Consider the following 16,014-nt stretch of genomic DNA (forward strand, 5'->3'; position numbering starts at 1 on the left):
GAAATGAGGCAAAGGTGTACACGCCGATGTGAAAATGTAGTTTCGGCTGATGTATTTCTTGAAAGCCATATTGTAGTGACAGCACGCTTCTCCCTCAGTTGGCCCACGTTTTTAACGACGTTAGTACGTCAGGGCAGTTTGTTAGAATTTCGTTTGAAAGTAACAGATTAGTCCACAGTAAAATAACTTTTGCTGCAAGTTAATATTATAAAGAGTAATAGTAGAGATGGTGTGTTCACTTAATCATGATTATGCAACAAAGGGTGCGACTATACAGTAGGAGGAAAGTAGCTGATCTGAATAAATTGGCCTTTTTATCGTCTGTACTATGACACCTTGTGGTAGACATTTAATTTTGCAGCGTGCAGACAGAAAATGTTGTATGGAATCCACATATTTGGTTGACTATGCGAGCTAATTTTAGAATAGATAAAAGACGGCTTTACGTTCATAAATTTTGATTTTTTTTTTCTTTGTTTGATTTTTGACAATATCCCTGAAGTTTGCAAGAGAGGCTGAAACTGATGCTGCCTTTACGTGCTGTCAGAAGATTTTCCACTCCTGTTCGTAACCTTACAAAACCGACAAATGCTTTTGTTACTGCTGCACTGACCACACCTGAAGGCAGCACAGTTTATGACTTGCGCATGCGCATTAACACAGTGAGGACAAACTTAGAAGCGGCGGAAGGTCCTGAGATCTTGACCAAACGATTCTTGAATTTGACTTGAGTGGCTGTCTTCGGCAAGACATTTAGTTTCATTGGTAAGACATTTACAAAATGTCTATTATGGCTCTTTATGTCTAATATCTATTAAAATTCCTATTATCTGTATGTATTTCTCCACACACTAAGCTAACTTATCGTCAGCGATAGCAGCCGGCTAACAGAATGCCTAGCTCTTAATTAGCAGGGAATTAAATTTATGTTTTGTTTATGTTATAAATTTAAGATGCGAATTTTGCGTTACTAACACGACCATATCTAACGTTACCACTGTAACGGTCACTTTGAAACCGTTGTTCTCAAACTAAACAATCAGCGGTTAGCTAAAGGTGGCTAACGCTACTGCTAAACCAGTATTAACCTAGTGTTAACGAAGGGTCAGTAACTGTGTGAGAGCGATGTATGACAGAGACTGGCCTCACGTCCACAACTGCTCTTGACATTTTAATGTTAAAGGTTTCCGAGTAAAGTTAATTTATAGTAACAAGCGAAATGGGTAATAGTTCACCGTCAACTCATGTCCGACACAGACGCTGTTGGGCTTGATGATCGCCCCTCTCCCGTCACTATCAGTCAAAAACAAAGTTCATATAACCGTAGTACTGACCTAGTTCTAGTATTCTGTGTTTAATTACTTTGAATGGCTGCAGTATGATTTTCTTCGGGGAAATTTCCCAGTTAATTGCCGTATCCCTGTGACCCAAAAAGCGACAATTAACCTAGTTCGAAAAGATGTTTTGCAGCCACCGCTGTCTTTCTCATTTTGAAGTCTGTTGATCTCACAAGACAGCTGTCCTTAAATTGTCCATCATCGAGGTTTCTTCATCTGAAGCCTCAACTGGTCTCAATTCCTCTGTGGTGTATTTATCTTTCCATTCCTTTGCTGAGGTCATCGTTTGCAAGTTAGGTTTTCTATTCTTTCTGGGTTTATGGCTCATCACCTTCTTCGTGGTGTTGTGCTGATCACATTCCTGTGTAATTTCTTCAGGTCTAGCATCAGATATGGCCCGTGGGCACCAGAAGTTCCAGTCCCAGCAGAAGAACGCCAAAAAGCAAGCAGACATCAAGAAGACCAAAGGCCATGACCAGAAGGCAGCAGCTAAGGCTGCTTTAGTATACACGTGCACGGTGTGTCGGGTATGTGGTTGGGCAGTGAACGGAACGTGCAATATTTTTTATGAGCTTGGTGTCATTTAACCATGAAGTAAAAGTGGATTACGGGGCAGGTGAAGAGGGGACAAAACTCCTGCTGAACTTCACTTTCTTCCATGCCAGTGACCTGTAACAGCAACCAGATGGGAGGAGTACAAAGTGTGGGTTGAGGGGGTGACTGGGGTCAAGTGCTGTGGTGTGCGCTCTGCGTGCAGCGGCTGTGCTGTTGAGGTTGATGGTTGGGAGGCCAATGATCTTGGCGATCTTGTGTGTAATTTGTGTAAGTCTGTTCTTGGAGGGGGGTTGGCAGCATATTGATGAAGCAGGGGGAGCAGTAGAGGAGGATGAGTTGTATTATGCTTTTGTAGAGTGTCAGCAAGAGGTGGGGGGAAATGGAGAGTGCTTTAAGTTTAGGGATGACAGAGGGTCTTTGTTGGCAGCGTTTATGGATGTCAATGGCATGTTGTTCAAAGCTCAGTTTATTGTCCAGGGCAATTCCGAGATATTTGTGGCTTTCCACCATTTCAACAGCTTCACCATTGACGCTGACGGGGGTGTGGGTGGGGTTGGAGACTGACCTGTGTGTGCTGGAGGAGTCGAAGACCAGTTCTTTTGTTTTGGAGACATTTGTCTGTGATTGTGAATTGCAGTTGTGGTTTTTGTACAAGCTTTAAAGATTTGTTTTTTGATTTGGCGTGTTATGATTTTGAGTGAAACCCAGATTTGCCATTGAAAGGCCTTCTGTTTTTCTCTGAGGCTGTGCATGATATGTTGAGTAATCCAAGGTTCTGAGTTTGGATATTTCTTAAAAATTTTAACTGGGATTGTCGTGGAAATGCAGAATTTAATATAGTCCATGATGACTAAGACCCTCTCATCCAGATTTCCACCTGAGGAATAGTTCCAGTCTGTGCAGGCGAGTGAGCCCTGCAATTCATGATGCTGTCCTCTGTCCACTGGTGGATGCTGTAGGTGTGAGGCTTTTCTGTAGTGCAGAAGCAGGAAGACAACATTGTGCTCAGAGAAACCAAGCAGTGGTTGGGCACGGGAGATGTACGCATCAGTAATATTTCCATGACATAAGTCCAGTGTGTTTCCCCTCAGGATGTCCACATATTGTTGGAATGAAGGCAAAGCATTGTTGAGTCTGCAACTGATAAAATCCGCCGTGATAAGAACCGGAACCTCAGGATATTTCCCCTGCATGTTGCTAATGGTATTAAACACAGCTGATGACAACAGTGGGAAATTCTAACAGAGCAAGCTTCTCTTTTTCACATTAATATGATTAAGTCTTTAAAATTCATCCAGCCTCATTAGTTGTGTCAAAGATGTGCCAAATGGATAGATGAGTCCACAGGCCCCGCAGTGCCTTCTTTGGGGGCTAAAATAGAGCTGCAATTATTAGTCGATTATTTAATCGAAAGAAAATTAGTTGCCTGCTATTTTGATTAAAAATTAATCATTCAAGCGTTTGCTGGTTCTAGCTTCTTAAAGTAAGGATTTGCCGCTTATCTTTCTCATTTATGATGGTAAATAAAAAATCTTTGGGTCTTGAACCGTTGGTTGCACAAAATAAGCAAACTGAAGATGTTACTTTAGGATGTTTGTGATGAGAATTTTTCACCCTTTTTTTTTTTTTTTTAACATTTTATAGGCTAAACAATCAATTGATTTGTGAAAATAATCCATTAATAATAATTTGTTGCAGCCTTGGACTATAACCAAATCTGGGCTGGAGTGGTTAATAACCCTCTCTGAAAGTTAGTTGAGGAGACCTTTCCCAGACTTTCTATCTTTCCGAGGCGGCCTGATGGTCACGTTCTCTTCAGTGATTGTCCAGATGAGTGTGCAGAACTCCACGGTGCTTTGCAAACTCTTATTTCGTATGCTTACTTCCACCACTGCCTGTGCTCACAGCTGCATTACACTGATCATCTCTGTGTTGACAGTGATGAAGTTCTATACAACAGCTGAAATAGATATGAGCTGACATACAAACTCTCGCTTGACTTCCTCTCTGCATTTTTGTAATCAGTAACCTGTATGTTAACCTGTTAATGCAGTGTTTTATTTGCCTCAGCCTGTTAAGCAATCTCTTGTCCCAGCGATGACTGACAACCAGATCTCCACCGTAATGGCACTGTTGATGTACTTGGGCAAACTGGTGTAATTTAATTTTAGTAATAGGCAGGACTCGGCTGGATGCCTCGTATATTTATACCATTTTTATGAATGTGGTTTTCATATAGTGTTTGTTTAAATGTAGTTATTCAAATTTTTCCCCGTTTTTTTCTTTCCCACACTTCCTCAGACACAAATGCCTGACCCGAAGACCTTTAAGCAGCACTTTGAGAGCAAGCATCCAAAGTCCCCAATGCCCCCGGAGTTGGTCGATGTGGAGGCGTAACAGATTCACCTTTCTTGCAGTAAGACAGTTGAGGCTGATTCAGGACAGGCTTCTACATTTTGCAATGTTTCAGATAAAATCTCTTCAGCACAACTTCAGTTATTCCTCATGCTGCTTAAATTGGCAATTGATATATGGGTGTTTCATGCAGGGATGTTGCTTGCCTGCATGCCCATGGTCATTTCTCCAGATTGGCATTTTTGCGTAACTGGCCTCACTTCCCAGAATTTGATCTGGGACCAGCACTGAAGGTAGACATAGACCAGACAGCTACCCTGCCTTGCTTTGTGCAAAAAAAATAAAAATAAAAAAAAAGTTTTATCTTTGTATGCAATATTTCTATCTGGTCATTTCAAAATTTATTATGCTCAACAGACCACCTTGTCCATGGGCTCTACCACCAGTACACATGCTTAGGACTCCCACCGTTTAAGGACAAGCTTTGGATTTAGAAGAAAATATGAAGTGGCTTTGGGTCAGCTGGATGTAGTTATAATACTAACATGATGATTGGAAGTTACCTGCATCCAAATCCAATGTACTATGAAACCATTATGGATTTTTGACTGGAACTGATTTGTGATGCGCCAGGGATGAGATGAGATGGGTTTGTAATTATAGTGTATTCAGTATGACTTTGGAATTAATAATGTGCGGGGAAAGACATCATTCCTGTGTTCTTTTGAGTAGATTCGGATTTACTTATTATCTGCACTGATTTTTTTTTTCCTTTTCTAGATTATTTCAAGAAATTCAAGAGAAGTTTGTAGTTTTTCTTGATACAAAGAATATATTAAACACACTGCTACACAGGTACTGACATTGTGCATTGCATTTTCACCTCAGATTGTCATGGAAGTGTCTCATTCACATCCTCTGTGCAACAGTCTCATGTGCAGCAGTGTTTTTAAAGTTTGACCAGAGAGGGCACTGCGAGTCTACTCGTAGCAAACCCTTCCATGACACAACTTGTTTAACTCCTGACTGCATAAAACATTTAGATTATCTTTCACTCTGTTAGAAGTGGTCTGTTGAGTGAGTTAGGGTGGAGATAAAAGTTTGCACTGGGCATTGTAAATGATAGCACAAATGAGCTACTCCTCTGCCCCTAGTTTGTCATTGTAAAAAGTATGTGGCATAACTGTGTGCACCCCTGTAGTATCTGATAATGTTTTAGTTGCTCACTATGGGATTTCGCAGTGGAATCTGTCTCACACTGTCATCTATGTGGCATATGTGAAACGATCCCATGTGCAGTCTCAAACCCGTTACTGTTATCCTCTCACGATGGTGCACAAGTATTTCCATTCTGAATCTGCATTAACAATCTACATTACACTGTAAGTTAGCATTGGTTCTTATTTTTATATTAGTTTCTTTTCATAGCATGCTAACACAGAGAATTAATTTATAGAAATGAACTATTTTCAATACATTTGGACCTATTGGTCATTAACCACTGACATTGTATCACTGTACGAAAGTCTGGACTGACAACCAGCCATGTTTTTACTTTTGTAATAATCATATCTTTGTCCACACAATGTTATGTATAGCCTTTTAATAAAGGTGTTACTTTTATATGAATCATGACTAAGCTGTGTTTTTTCAATCATTCCATGAACTTCAACCTAGTAATGAGCAACAACATACAAGCACATACATGCCTGCATATTTAAGAAAGGATATGAAGGAACAAAAAGTAATATGTATGCACAGCACAAATGAATTTTACTTGAGAGATTTTTGAGTTATACTTCGGTAAACTAAAATTGGCACTTTATCTGACTGTGTATGTGACAGGTGTACATACATGCCGGTGCTACAGATCTCCTAAATGCGGTTGCTTACATACATACAGTGCATATTCTGTCATGTGCTGTATACAGGTGGCAGTGTGGTGACCCTACATATATATGATGAGGGTTAAATATATCGACCCAGAAGGTGAAATCCTTCTCCTACAGTCATTTGAATGTCCACTCATTTGTTACAGATGCAGGTGGAAATCCTGGATTCACAAAGCTCTACTACTACTGCTGCAAATGCATGAACTAAAATAACAAAGTGGTACTATAATAATAACATGGTATAATAATAACACCTCCTGTTACACATTCCTAAACCAGATGATCAAGTTTGTAAAGTGATTCCAGGTACTGCCTTAGACAATGCTGTGGATTTTCATGACTTATGAAGAGATTAATAGATTGATGTACATTAGTTTGTTAATTAAATCCACCACTTAGTAAAGACCAGACATTAGTGGAACATGAACGTTTCCTCTTCAGATTTGCCTATTGTTACAGAATTCAGAAGCTGAGTGGTTCTCGTAGAGTGAATTTTTAAAACTGACAGCATGTCCAACCAATCCACTTCCCTGATAAATCTGAGAATGCTGCTGGGAAACACTTTAACACTGGTAGTCATGAGGAGAGCTCTGTGCATATGTGTTCAAATTCAAGATGTGGTTGACTGACCGAGAACCTCCTGAACCAGTTATGCATCTTCAGGTTATCACTCAGCTCTTTCCTTTACTGGAAATCCATCTGGTTTGGTGCTACACCCTTCCTGAACCACACACAGAGGAGACGTTAAGCGCTGGTGCCTGTGCACTTCTTCAGCCGACACCATCTGATCTGCCCTTAAATAGGTTACGAACTTAAAATCTTGGCCTGAGGAGAAAACGTGACAAGGCAAAAATAGCTTCACCCTCTCCCTTCGGAAACCGAGCAGAATGCAGAAATAGTCGTTTCTATTAGGCAAGATGTACTGTAGCCCTGTGTCCTGTGTTCTCTGTGAATGCACTGTCCTGAACTCTGCTCTGAGACATAATTGTGATCTGCAGTAAGACAGAGGACAGTGCTTGAACCCGTGTGTGATGCTGACTTCCATATCAAAGTTACTGTGATGTTTCAAGGTGAGGTTTTCATAGATCTGCATTGAATTTATACAGAATTGCCTGTAATGCATTTGGGGTTGTAAACTGATTACATTAAAGAGTGTGATTAAGATAACCGCTGTAATATAATTCACTGTAAAACATCCAAATAATACTATATTGACTACATTATTTACAATCATTATCGGTTTGCCTCATGAAGACCATACCTGTCAACACTGTGATTTGAAAATAAGGGGCATTTTCCATGGTCCCACCACTCTTCCCACTGTCCACATGCCCCTTATATTTAGACAAAGGGACACAGTAAATCCTAAAGTCACCACTGTAACTGTCTAAGAGACATTTTTTATTGAAGTGTTTATTTACATTACATTCTTTGTCATAATATCATTAATGTATCAATTCATGGTCTTTGTTAAAAAGATTAATTTAAAATGATTTAAAAAAATATATCACCTTTAAAAAATATTGTTTAAAAAAGAATGTATTGTTTCTTGTGTCATTTTATTTTGATAGTAATAGTCACATGACTAGAGTTCAGGGGTTGCACGTGTGGCATTTTGGGTCGGATCGCCAACATGGCTATAGAGCAGAGTCTAAATTTAGTTTCAGAGGAAGTACATACAACTTACATTCTACATGGTTCAAGAGGCGCACACGGTAACTCTTAATTTATTTTTATTTTTTCATTTGTTTAACATTTGGTATAATGTTTGTATGAGTGACTTTGAATGGACAATTTAACGTTTTCATGCTAACTTGCTGGGACCGGTCAAATGTTGTTGTTGAGCCTGTCTAAAAGCTGGACATTTGTAGAGAGAGAGCTGTGTATTTCAAACATTGTTTTTTATGTCTTTATTTTTATAGTTTTCACGGTGTCTGCGGAGGAGGAAACAAAGATTAAAATGTAAAAGACATCTGTATGTTGCGTGGCCATTATTTACTGAACCAGTGTAGCTATAGTGAAAACGTTACGCCAGTATGGCCGACAGTCCAGAGTGAGAGTCCCAACTAAAGAACAGCGGGTGTCCGTCCAGAAGAGAGAGGGCAGCGCGATTACCGGAGCAGCGTGTGACCAGAGAAGAGTCCGGAGCAGAGGCGTGCCGATTCAGAGGACACGGGAGAACCGCTCCCGATATCGGGTGGAGATTACCGCGACGTCGCCAACAGAGGGCAGCACCAGCGTGACTACAGCTCAGGCTTTAGCGTGCAGTGACTGTTTAATCCCATCGCTGTCAACACTGAGGAGGGCGGCTCTACAGACGGCGCCAGGTTTGACTGTACCACCTCAACTTCTTGTGAACTTCTGGACAGTTTCTACAACTTCAGAGCAAGTATTCAAGAGATGCCTTCCAAGAAACGTCTTGTTCAACAAAAAAAAACTGATTCATTACTGAAAGAGTAATTGATTTTCTTTATGTCAAAGTTAATGTTCCTGCTTTACTAGTGTATTTGCTATTAATGTTTTAATGGTGTTTTTCTACCTGAGAGTTTAAATTCATAATCAAAGAAGCGCATTAAGAGGTTTATTTGCATTAGTTGTTACTAAATATTAGTACTTGAACTGCACTGATAACCACATAGTGGTAATGGGTTTATTTGCATTCTTAGCAATAACTTTGTGAAAAAGGAGTGTATTTTCTAAAACAGTGCTTTTTCTAAAATGCACAATGTCAGTTCATGGGGAAACATCACAAGGTGTTGAGTTAAGTGAGCAAATAGAGTACCTTCAAGAAGAACTGATCAGTTTAAATGAACAATTAAAATCACAAACTGATGACACTGAAAGGGAGAGATTAGAGACACTTATAGGTGATATTCATGCTAAAATAGAAATACACAAGGTAACAGTAGTTGAACCTACCTCCACCACCTCCCAAACAGTTGAACTCAGGAAATCTTCAAGAGAGAGAAAGTTAACCCCTAAAATGCTGGAACTGAAGCAACAAGAGGCTTCTCAAAGGGAGAGTAAATTCACCGCACTGTATGAAAAATGGAAAGAGCAGGTTAAAGCTTCACGCACCACACTGAAAGGTGAGTGCTCCGATGGAGACTTGGGTGACATGATGGATGCTGTTGAGGGGCTGGAGACACAAGTGAAAGATGCATATGTAAATATACGATCTCATTCAGCACCTTCTACTGAGATTAGAAGAAAGATGGATTCCTGCACAGCAGTAACAAGAGATTTAATGGAGCTAATGAAAGTACGCATGAGTGAACTGGGACAAGAGGAATTCGATGCTAAAGCAGAAAGTGCAAGGCTTCATATGGTGCTTGACAGAGAGTATGCCCAGTCAATATTTGGGTCTACAATGTCCAAATCCACTGTTCGTAGCCACCACTTAAGCTGTTCATCTGAACAACAAAGCATCACAGCAAAAAGAGCAGAGTGTGCCGCTGAGTTGGCTGCAAAGAAGGCTGAAGTGAACATGGAGGAGGCAATTGCTGCACAAAAGCAACAACTTAAAAGACTGGAAAATCAGAGAGATCTCAATATGATAGCTGCTAAGCTTAAGGCATACTCTGAAGCTGACGCAGGTGAAGTCCACAATGAAAATAAAGCAGCACACAGTAAGGTAACCAGTCCTCCAGTACCCCGTAAAGAAATTAAAGAGGAACAAATATGTCATAACAATAACAAAGAACAAACAAACACTACTGAGTACAATGAAGCATCATTAGTACAAGCCCTTCATGACACAATGGTACTTACCAGACTTCCTGCACCAGAGCCCTCAGTCTTCTCAGGAGACCCACTCAAGTTCTTAGAGTGGAGCAAAAGTTTCAAGGCACTGATAGAACGGCGATGCACAAATCCAGCGGACAGATTGTTTTACCTACAGAAGTATATCAGTGGTGAGGCACGCTCTGCAGTGGAAGGAAGCTTCTACAGAAAAGATGATGAAGCTTATGACCAAGCATGGGAGGCACTGAACACTCGGTACGGCCACCCCTTTGTGATCCAGCGTGCATTTAGAGAAAAACTGGATAACTGGCCAAAGGTTGGCTCAAGAGAGTCGCTCAAACTGAGACAATTCAGTGATTTTCTGTCAGCATGCAGCAATGCCATGCCACACATCAAAGGGCTCCAGGTGCTAAACGACTGCGAGGAAAATCAAAAGATACTCCAAAAGCTCCCTGACTGGTTGACCTCTCGCTGGAATCGTCATGTCACAAAGCAGCTGCGACAAACAGAGGAATACCCCTGTTTCAAAGAGTTTGCTGATTTTGTGGCTAAAGAAGCAGATATTGCATGTAATCCTGTGACATCATTTCATGCTTTAAAACACAGCGAAGAAAAGCCACCTAGGGATGTAAAGCGCCCAAGGGCTAATGCATTCATCACAAACATGAAAACATCAGATAAATCGACAACAGCGATAAAAACACACAGTGCTGTGGAGAACAGTTCAAAGGATCTAAATGGATCAAAGAAAGTGAGCACCTCATTTCCGTCTCCAAACTCAGTCCCATGCATGTGCTGTGGAGAAAGTCACTCCATCCATAAATGCCAGAAACTTGCCAGTAAACCTGTAGAGGAAAAGAGAAGGTTTATATTGGACAATAACCTGTGCTTTGGCTGTCTTAGGAGAGGACACAATTCAAAGGACTGCAAGAATAAAGCCACCTGTGGCATATGTAAGAAACCTCATCCAACACCACTTCATGAGGAACGTCCTGCTGCCACAGACACATCCTCTTCCCATGCCAAGCAAGCAGAAGAAAACACATCCTCCCTCTCTTGCTCTGTGAACAGAAATGAGGGTGGGAGCACATCCATGATAGTGCCTGTATGGATATCTTCAACCACCACCCCTGAAACAGAGACCTTAGTGTATGCCCTGTTAGATACACAGAGTAGCAACACTTTTGTAGACCAAGGGGTATGTGAGAAGATGGGGGTGGGTTCAGAGCCAGTCAAGTTGAAGCTAACCACTATGATGGGAAAAGATTCCATTGTTCAGAGTGATAGAGTTAGTGGTCTTAGAGTTAGAGGATTCTCCTCACAAAGCTTTGTCAACTTGCCGCCTGTTTATACCAGAGATTTCATCCCACTTGAGCGTTCTCACATTCCTACCCCTGAAACCGCCAAAAGGTGGAAACACCTGAACAAAATAGCACAGGAAATTCCACAGCTGATGGAGTGTGAGGTTGGACTCCTCATAGGCTATGACTGCCCCAAAGCCTTGGCTCCACGACAAGTCATCACAGGACGTGACAATGAGCCGTACGGCATCAAGACTGACCTGGGTTGGAGTATTGTTGGTAACTCTCCACAGGTCGCAAAGTCCACTGAAGTGATAGGTCTGTGCCATCGAATAGCTGTCAAAGAACTACCACCATTGACACCAGCCACTGTCATCAGAGCCCTTGAAGCTGACTTCAGAGATACTAACCCTGGGGAAAAGAGCATATCACAAGATGACATACAGTTCATGAAGTTACTGAATGAAAGAATACACCAGAACGCAGATGGGCACATGGAAATGCCTCTCCCCTTTAAGACACGCCCACAACTGCCAGAAAACAAGCGTCTGGCTCTGGTGCGGCTGAAGCAGCTGAAAGGGAAATTTGAGAAAAATTCCAAATTCAAGGATGACTACATTAAGTTCATGGACAACGTCTTCAAGGATGGAGACGCAGAGAGAGCTGACAACCAACCCACGCCAGGAAACGTTTGGTATATTCCTCACCAAGGGGTATATCACCCTCGAAAGCCAGAAAAAATTAGGGTTGTATTTGACTGCTCCGCCAAGTATGAGGGCACAGCTCTTAACGATCACTTGCTTACTGGACCTGATCTCACCAATGGACTGACAGGAGTGCTCTGCAGGTTCCGCAAACACCCCATTGCAGTGATTTGTGATGTAGAGAAAATGTTCCACAGGTTCCACGTAAGCCCAGAGGACAGAGACTACTTACGTTTCCTGTGGTGGGAAAATGGTGATACAAAGTCAGAGCCAAAAGAATATCGCATGCGGGTCCATCTTTTTGGAGCAGCATCCTCCCCCGGCTGCGCAAATTATGGAATGAAATATCTTGCAAGCCAAAATGAAAAGGACTTTCCCACAGCAGCGAACTTCATCAGAAAGAATTTTTATGTGGATGATGGCCTCGTCAGTGTAGAATCTGTGGACACGGCTATCAAACTAGTGAAAGAAGCACAAGATGTGTGCGCAAAAGGGAAGTTACACCTCCACAAGTTCATCTCAAACAATAGAGCAGTCTTGGAATCAATTCCTGACAGTGAGCGAGCTAGTGGAGTTCAAGATGTTAATCTCAGTCATGATGAACTCCCAGTCCAAACCGTGTTGGGAGTAAAATGGAGTGTGAACAGCGACACCTTCTCCTTTAAAGTTGTCCTGGATGAGAAGCCTGCAACACGGCGGGGAATTCTCTCCACAGTTGCCTCTGTGTTCGACCCGCTAGGCTTCTTAGCTCCTTTCCTTCTACTGGGAAAGAAAATACTCCAGGAAATGTGCCAAAAGGGCATTGGATGGGACGAAGAACTGCCCGCAGAGTTGAAGCCACGATGGGAAAGCTGGCTGAACGACCTGCAAAATCTGCAGAGACTCCAGATCCCAAGATGCTTTGCTCCTGAAAACTTAGGGAAGGTTCAGAGGATTGAGTTACACCATTTTTCAGATGCTAGCAGCCAAGGGTATGGCCAGTGTTCGTATATCCGAGTGGTAACAGAAGACAAAGCACATTGTTCCCTAGTTATAGGTAAGGCAAGGGTTGCACCCACCAAAGTTGTAACCATACCTAGACTGGAGTTAACAGCTGCAGTGGTCTCCTCAGCAGTCAGCAGTATGTTAAAGGAGGAGCTAGAGCTCAAAATCGACCAAGAATACTTTTGGACAGATTCACAGGTAGTCTTAGGCTACGTTAACAACGAAGCCCGAAGATTTCACGTCTTTGTAGCCAATCGAGTTCAAAGAATCAGAGAAACAACAGACACAACACAGTGGTACTATGTTGAAACCGACCAAAACCCAGCGGATCACGCTTCCAGAGGCCTCAGAGTGGCAGAGTTGATTAGTTCAACTTGGCTCACTGGACCAAAATTCCTGTGGGAAAGAGAGATTTTCACACCAAAACCAACTCCACAACTTATGGTGGGAGATCCAGAAGTCAAAACAACACAAGCACTACAAATAAATGTGGTCGAAGAGGACAAGTTTTTGGAGAGATTTGAGCGTTTCTCAAAATGGCATACAGCATTGAATGTTGTTGCGCGGATTCAGAAACTAGCAAAACGAGACAAAACAGCAGATCCCATAACTGTGGAAGACAAAAGAAAGGCTAACCTCATGCTTGTGAAGCTGGCACAGAAGGATGCCTTCAGAGAAGAAATGCAAATACTGAGTCGTGGCAAACTGCCACATAGCCATCAGTTGTTCCAGCTCAACCCAGTATTGCAAGATGATGTTCTCAGGGTGGGAGGGCGATTAAAGAACGCCTTCTTACCTCATGACCTGAAACACCCTGTGATCTTACCAAGAGATGGTGTGGTCACAAGTCTGATTGTAGGCTACTGCCATGAAAAAACTCAGCACCAAGGCAGAGGCCAGACCCTCAATGAGCTCAGAGCAAATGGTTACTGGGTAGTTGGTGGCAGCAAAGTTGTAGCTAACTACATCAAACGATGTGTCACATGCAGGAGAGCTCGCAGACCTACAGAAACACAAAAAATGGCAGATCTCCCTGCTAGCCGTGTTGATCCCTCGCCACCATTTTCTTTCTGTGGAATGGATTGTTTTGGACCCTTTCTCACAAGGCAGGGTCGTAAAGAGAACAAAAGATATGGGCTTATATTCACCTGCTTATCCTCAAGGGCAATTCACATCGAAATGTTGGAAGATCTAACAACTGACGCCTTCATTAATGCACTGCGATGTTTTATAGCGATTCGTGGAGCTGTCAGACAAATTAGGTCAGATCGAGGGACAAATTTCGCTGGAGCGAAAAATGAACTGACAAAGGCTTTGAAAGAAGTGGACAAAGACAGACTGACGGCATACCTGGCCGAGAGACAATGTGACTTCACTATGAACGTACCTGATGCCAGTCACATGGGAGGGGTTTGGGAACGGCAGATCAGGACAGTTAGAAGCGTCCTAAGCTGTGTCCTCTCCAAAAGTGCAGGAAGATTAGACGATGCTTCTTTAAGAACTTTTTTCTATGAAGCCATGTCTATTGTTAACAGCCGCCCACTCGCGACTGACAGCATCAATGATCCCAAAAGTCTAGAACCACTTACCCCAAACCATTTACTTACCATGAAAAGCTCCATCCCGCTGCCTCCCCCAGGAAAATTTGTGGCTGAGGATGTGTATGCCAGGAAAAGGTGGCGCAGGGTACAGTACCTGACGGAGCAGTTCTGGTGTAGATGGAGGAAGGAGTATCTTGCAAACATCACCCTCAGACAATGCTGGCACTCTTCAAGGCGAAATGTTAAGATTGGAGATATTGTCATTGTCAAAGAGGAAGAAGTTCCCCGTAATGAGTGGAGACTTGGAAGGGTTCTAGATGTTTGCAAAGATGAAGATGGACTGGTTCGAAAAGTAACAGTGCAAATGGGAAACAGAAAACAAGGGAAAGAGGGTCAAAGACTCACTGATGTATCTATTCTTGAACGTCCCATTCATAAATTAGTTGTGCTTGTGGAAAACAACTAAAAATGTGTTCCAGTATAACCAATTTGTAAACACCTACCTGTGTAGAAAGTTTAAAGTATCAGTTCAGACCTGAGAGGTATAAGATACTAGTTGTTTACTTCTGGAAATTACTTGATTTATTAAAATGTTTTCACAAAGGTTATCATAAATCATAGTCATTTGGTGGGAGTGTAACTGTCTAAGAGACATTTTTTATTGAAGTGTTTATTTACATTACATTCTTTGTCATAATATCATTAATGTATCAATTCATGGTCTTTGTTAAAAAGATTAATTTAAAATGATTTAAAAAAATATATCACCTTTAAAAAATATTGTTTAAAAAAGAATGTATTGTTTCTTGTGTCATTTTATTTTGATAGTAATAGTCACATGACTAGAGTTCAGGGGTTGCACGTGTGGCATTTTGGGTCGGATCGCCAACATGGCTATAGAGCAGAGTCTAAATTTAGTTTCAGAGGAAGTACATACAACTTACATTCTACATGGTTCAAGAGGCGCACACGGTAACTCTTAATTTATTTTTATTTTTTCATTTGTTTAACATTTGGTATAATGTTTGTATGAGTGACTTTGAATGGACAATTTAACGTTTTCATGCTAACTTGCTGGGACCGGTCAAATGTTGTTGTTGAGCCTGTCTAAAAGCTGGACATTTGTAGAGAGAGAGCTGTGTATTTCAAACATTGTTTTTTATGTCTTTATTTTTATAGTTTTCACGGTGTCTGCGGAGGAGGAAACAAAGATTAAAATGTAAAAGACATCTGTATGTTGCGTGGCCATTATTTACTGAACCAGTGTAGCTATAACCACTAAGCAGCAACTTGCTTCAAAGTATCAGAGCAACAAGGACTGGGTTAACTAGGTCCTACATTAAGTAAGTGACTGCAGTCAGGTTGTCAGAATCAGATACCTGGCTGACAGCGAAATGCTGTGGACATCCCTGCATTATATCAATGAAAACACAAATTCAGCACCTGGTAATTTTATGTTTTATTTGGGGGACATACACACATCACTTTCACGCTGTGCTTCAGTTTTGATTTCGAGAGAGGCAACTGACAAGTGAGACAACTGGTAGGAGAGGATGACGCATGGCAGAGATGGGCAGGACGCTTTATGCTTGACAGATTTG

The 16,014-nt window shown here is 41.6% G+C and overlaps 1 protein-coding gene across 1 annotated transcript; it reads left to right on the forward strand.

The window, feature by feature from the left end:
* The first annotated feature begins 638 nt into the window (after positions 1–638).
* On the forward strand, positions 639–5,876 carry LOC143324976 (zinc finger protein 706). The gene is made up of 3 exons (XM_076737799.1): positions 639–765; positions 1,716–1,864; positions 4,194–5,876. The coding sequence occupies exons 2-3, from the start codon at positions 1,730–1,732 to the stop codon at positions 4,287–4,289; spliced, it is 231 nt and encodes a 76-aa protein (XP_076593914.1). The 5' UTR covers positions 639–765; positions 1,716–1,729; the 3' UTR covers positions 4,290–5,876.
* Positions 5,877–16,014: the final 10,138 nt, after the last annotated feature.

This window comes from Chaetodon auriga, chromosome 8, assembly GCF_051107435.1.
Source record: "Chaetodon auriga isolate fChaAug3 chromosome 8, fChaAug3.hap1, whole genome shotgun sequence".
Classification (NCBI taxonomy): Eukaryota; Metazoa; Chordata; class Actinopteri; order Chaetodontiformes; family Chaetodontidae; genus Chaetodon; species Chaetodon auriga.

Bases quoted from the DNA above. Each gene is read 5' to 3' on its own strand.
- LOC143324976 (XM_076737799.1), top strand. From the start codon at position 1,730: ATGGCCCGTGGGCACCAGAAGTTCCAGTCCCAGCAGAAGAACGCCAAA. The intron at 1,865-4,193 runs GTATGTGGTTGG...ACACTTCCTCAG, and splicing joins ACACGTGCACGGTGTGTCGG to ACACAAATGCCTGACCCGAA.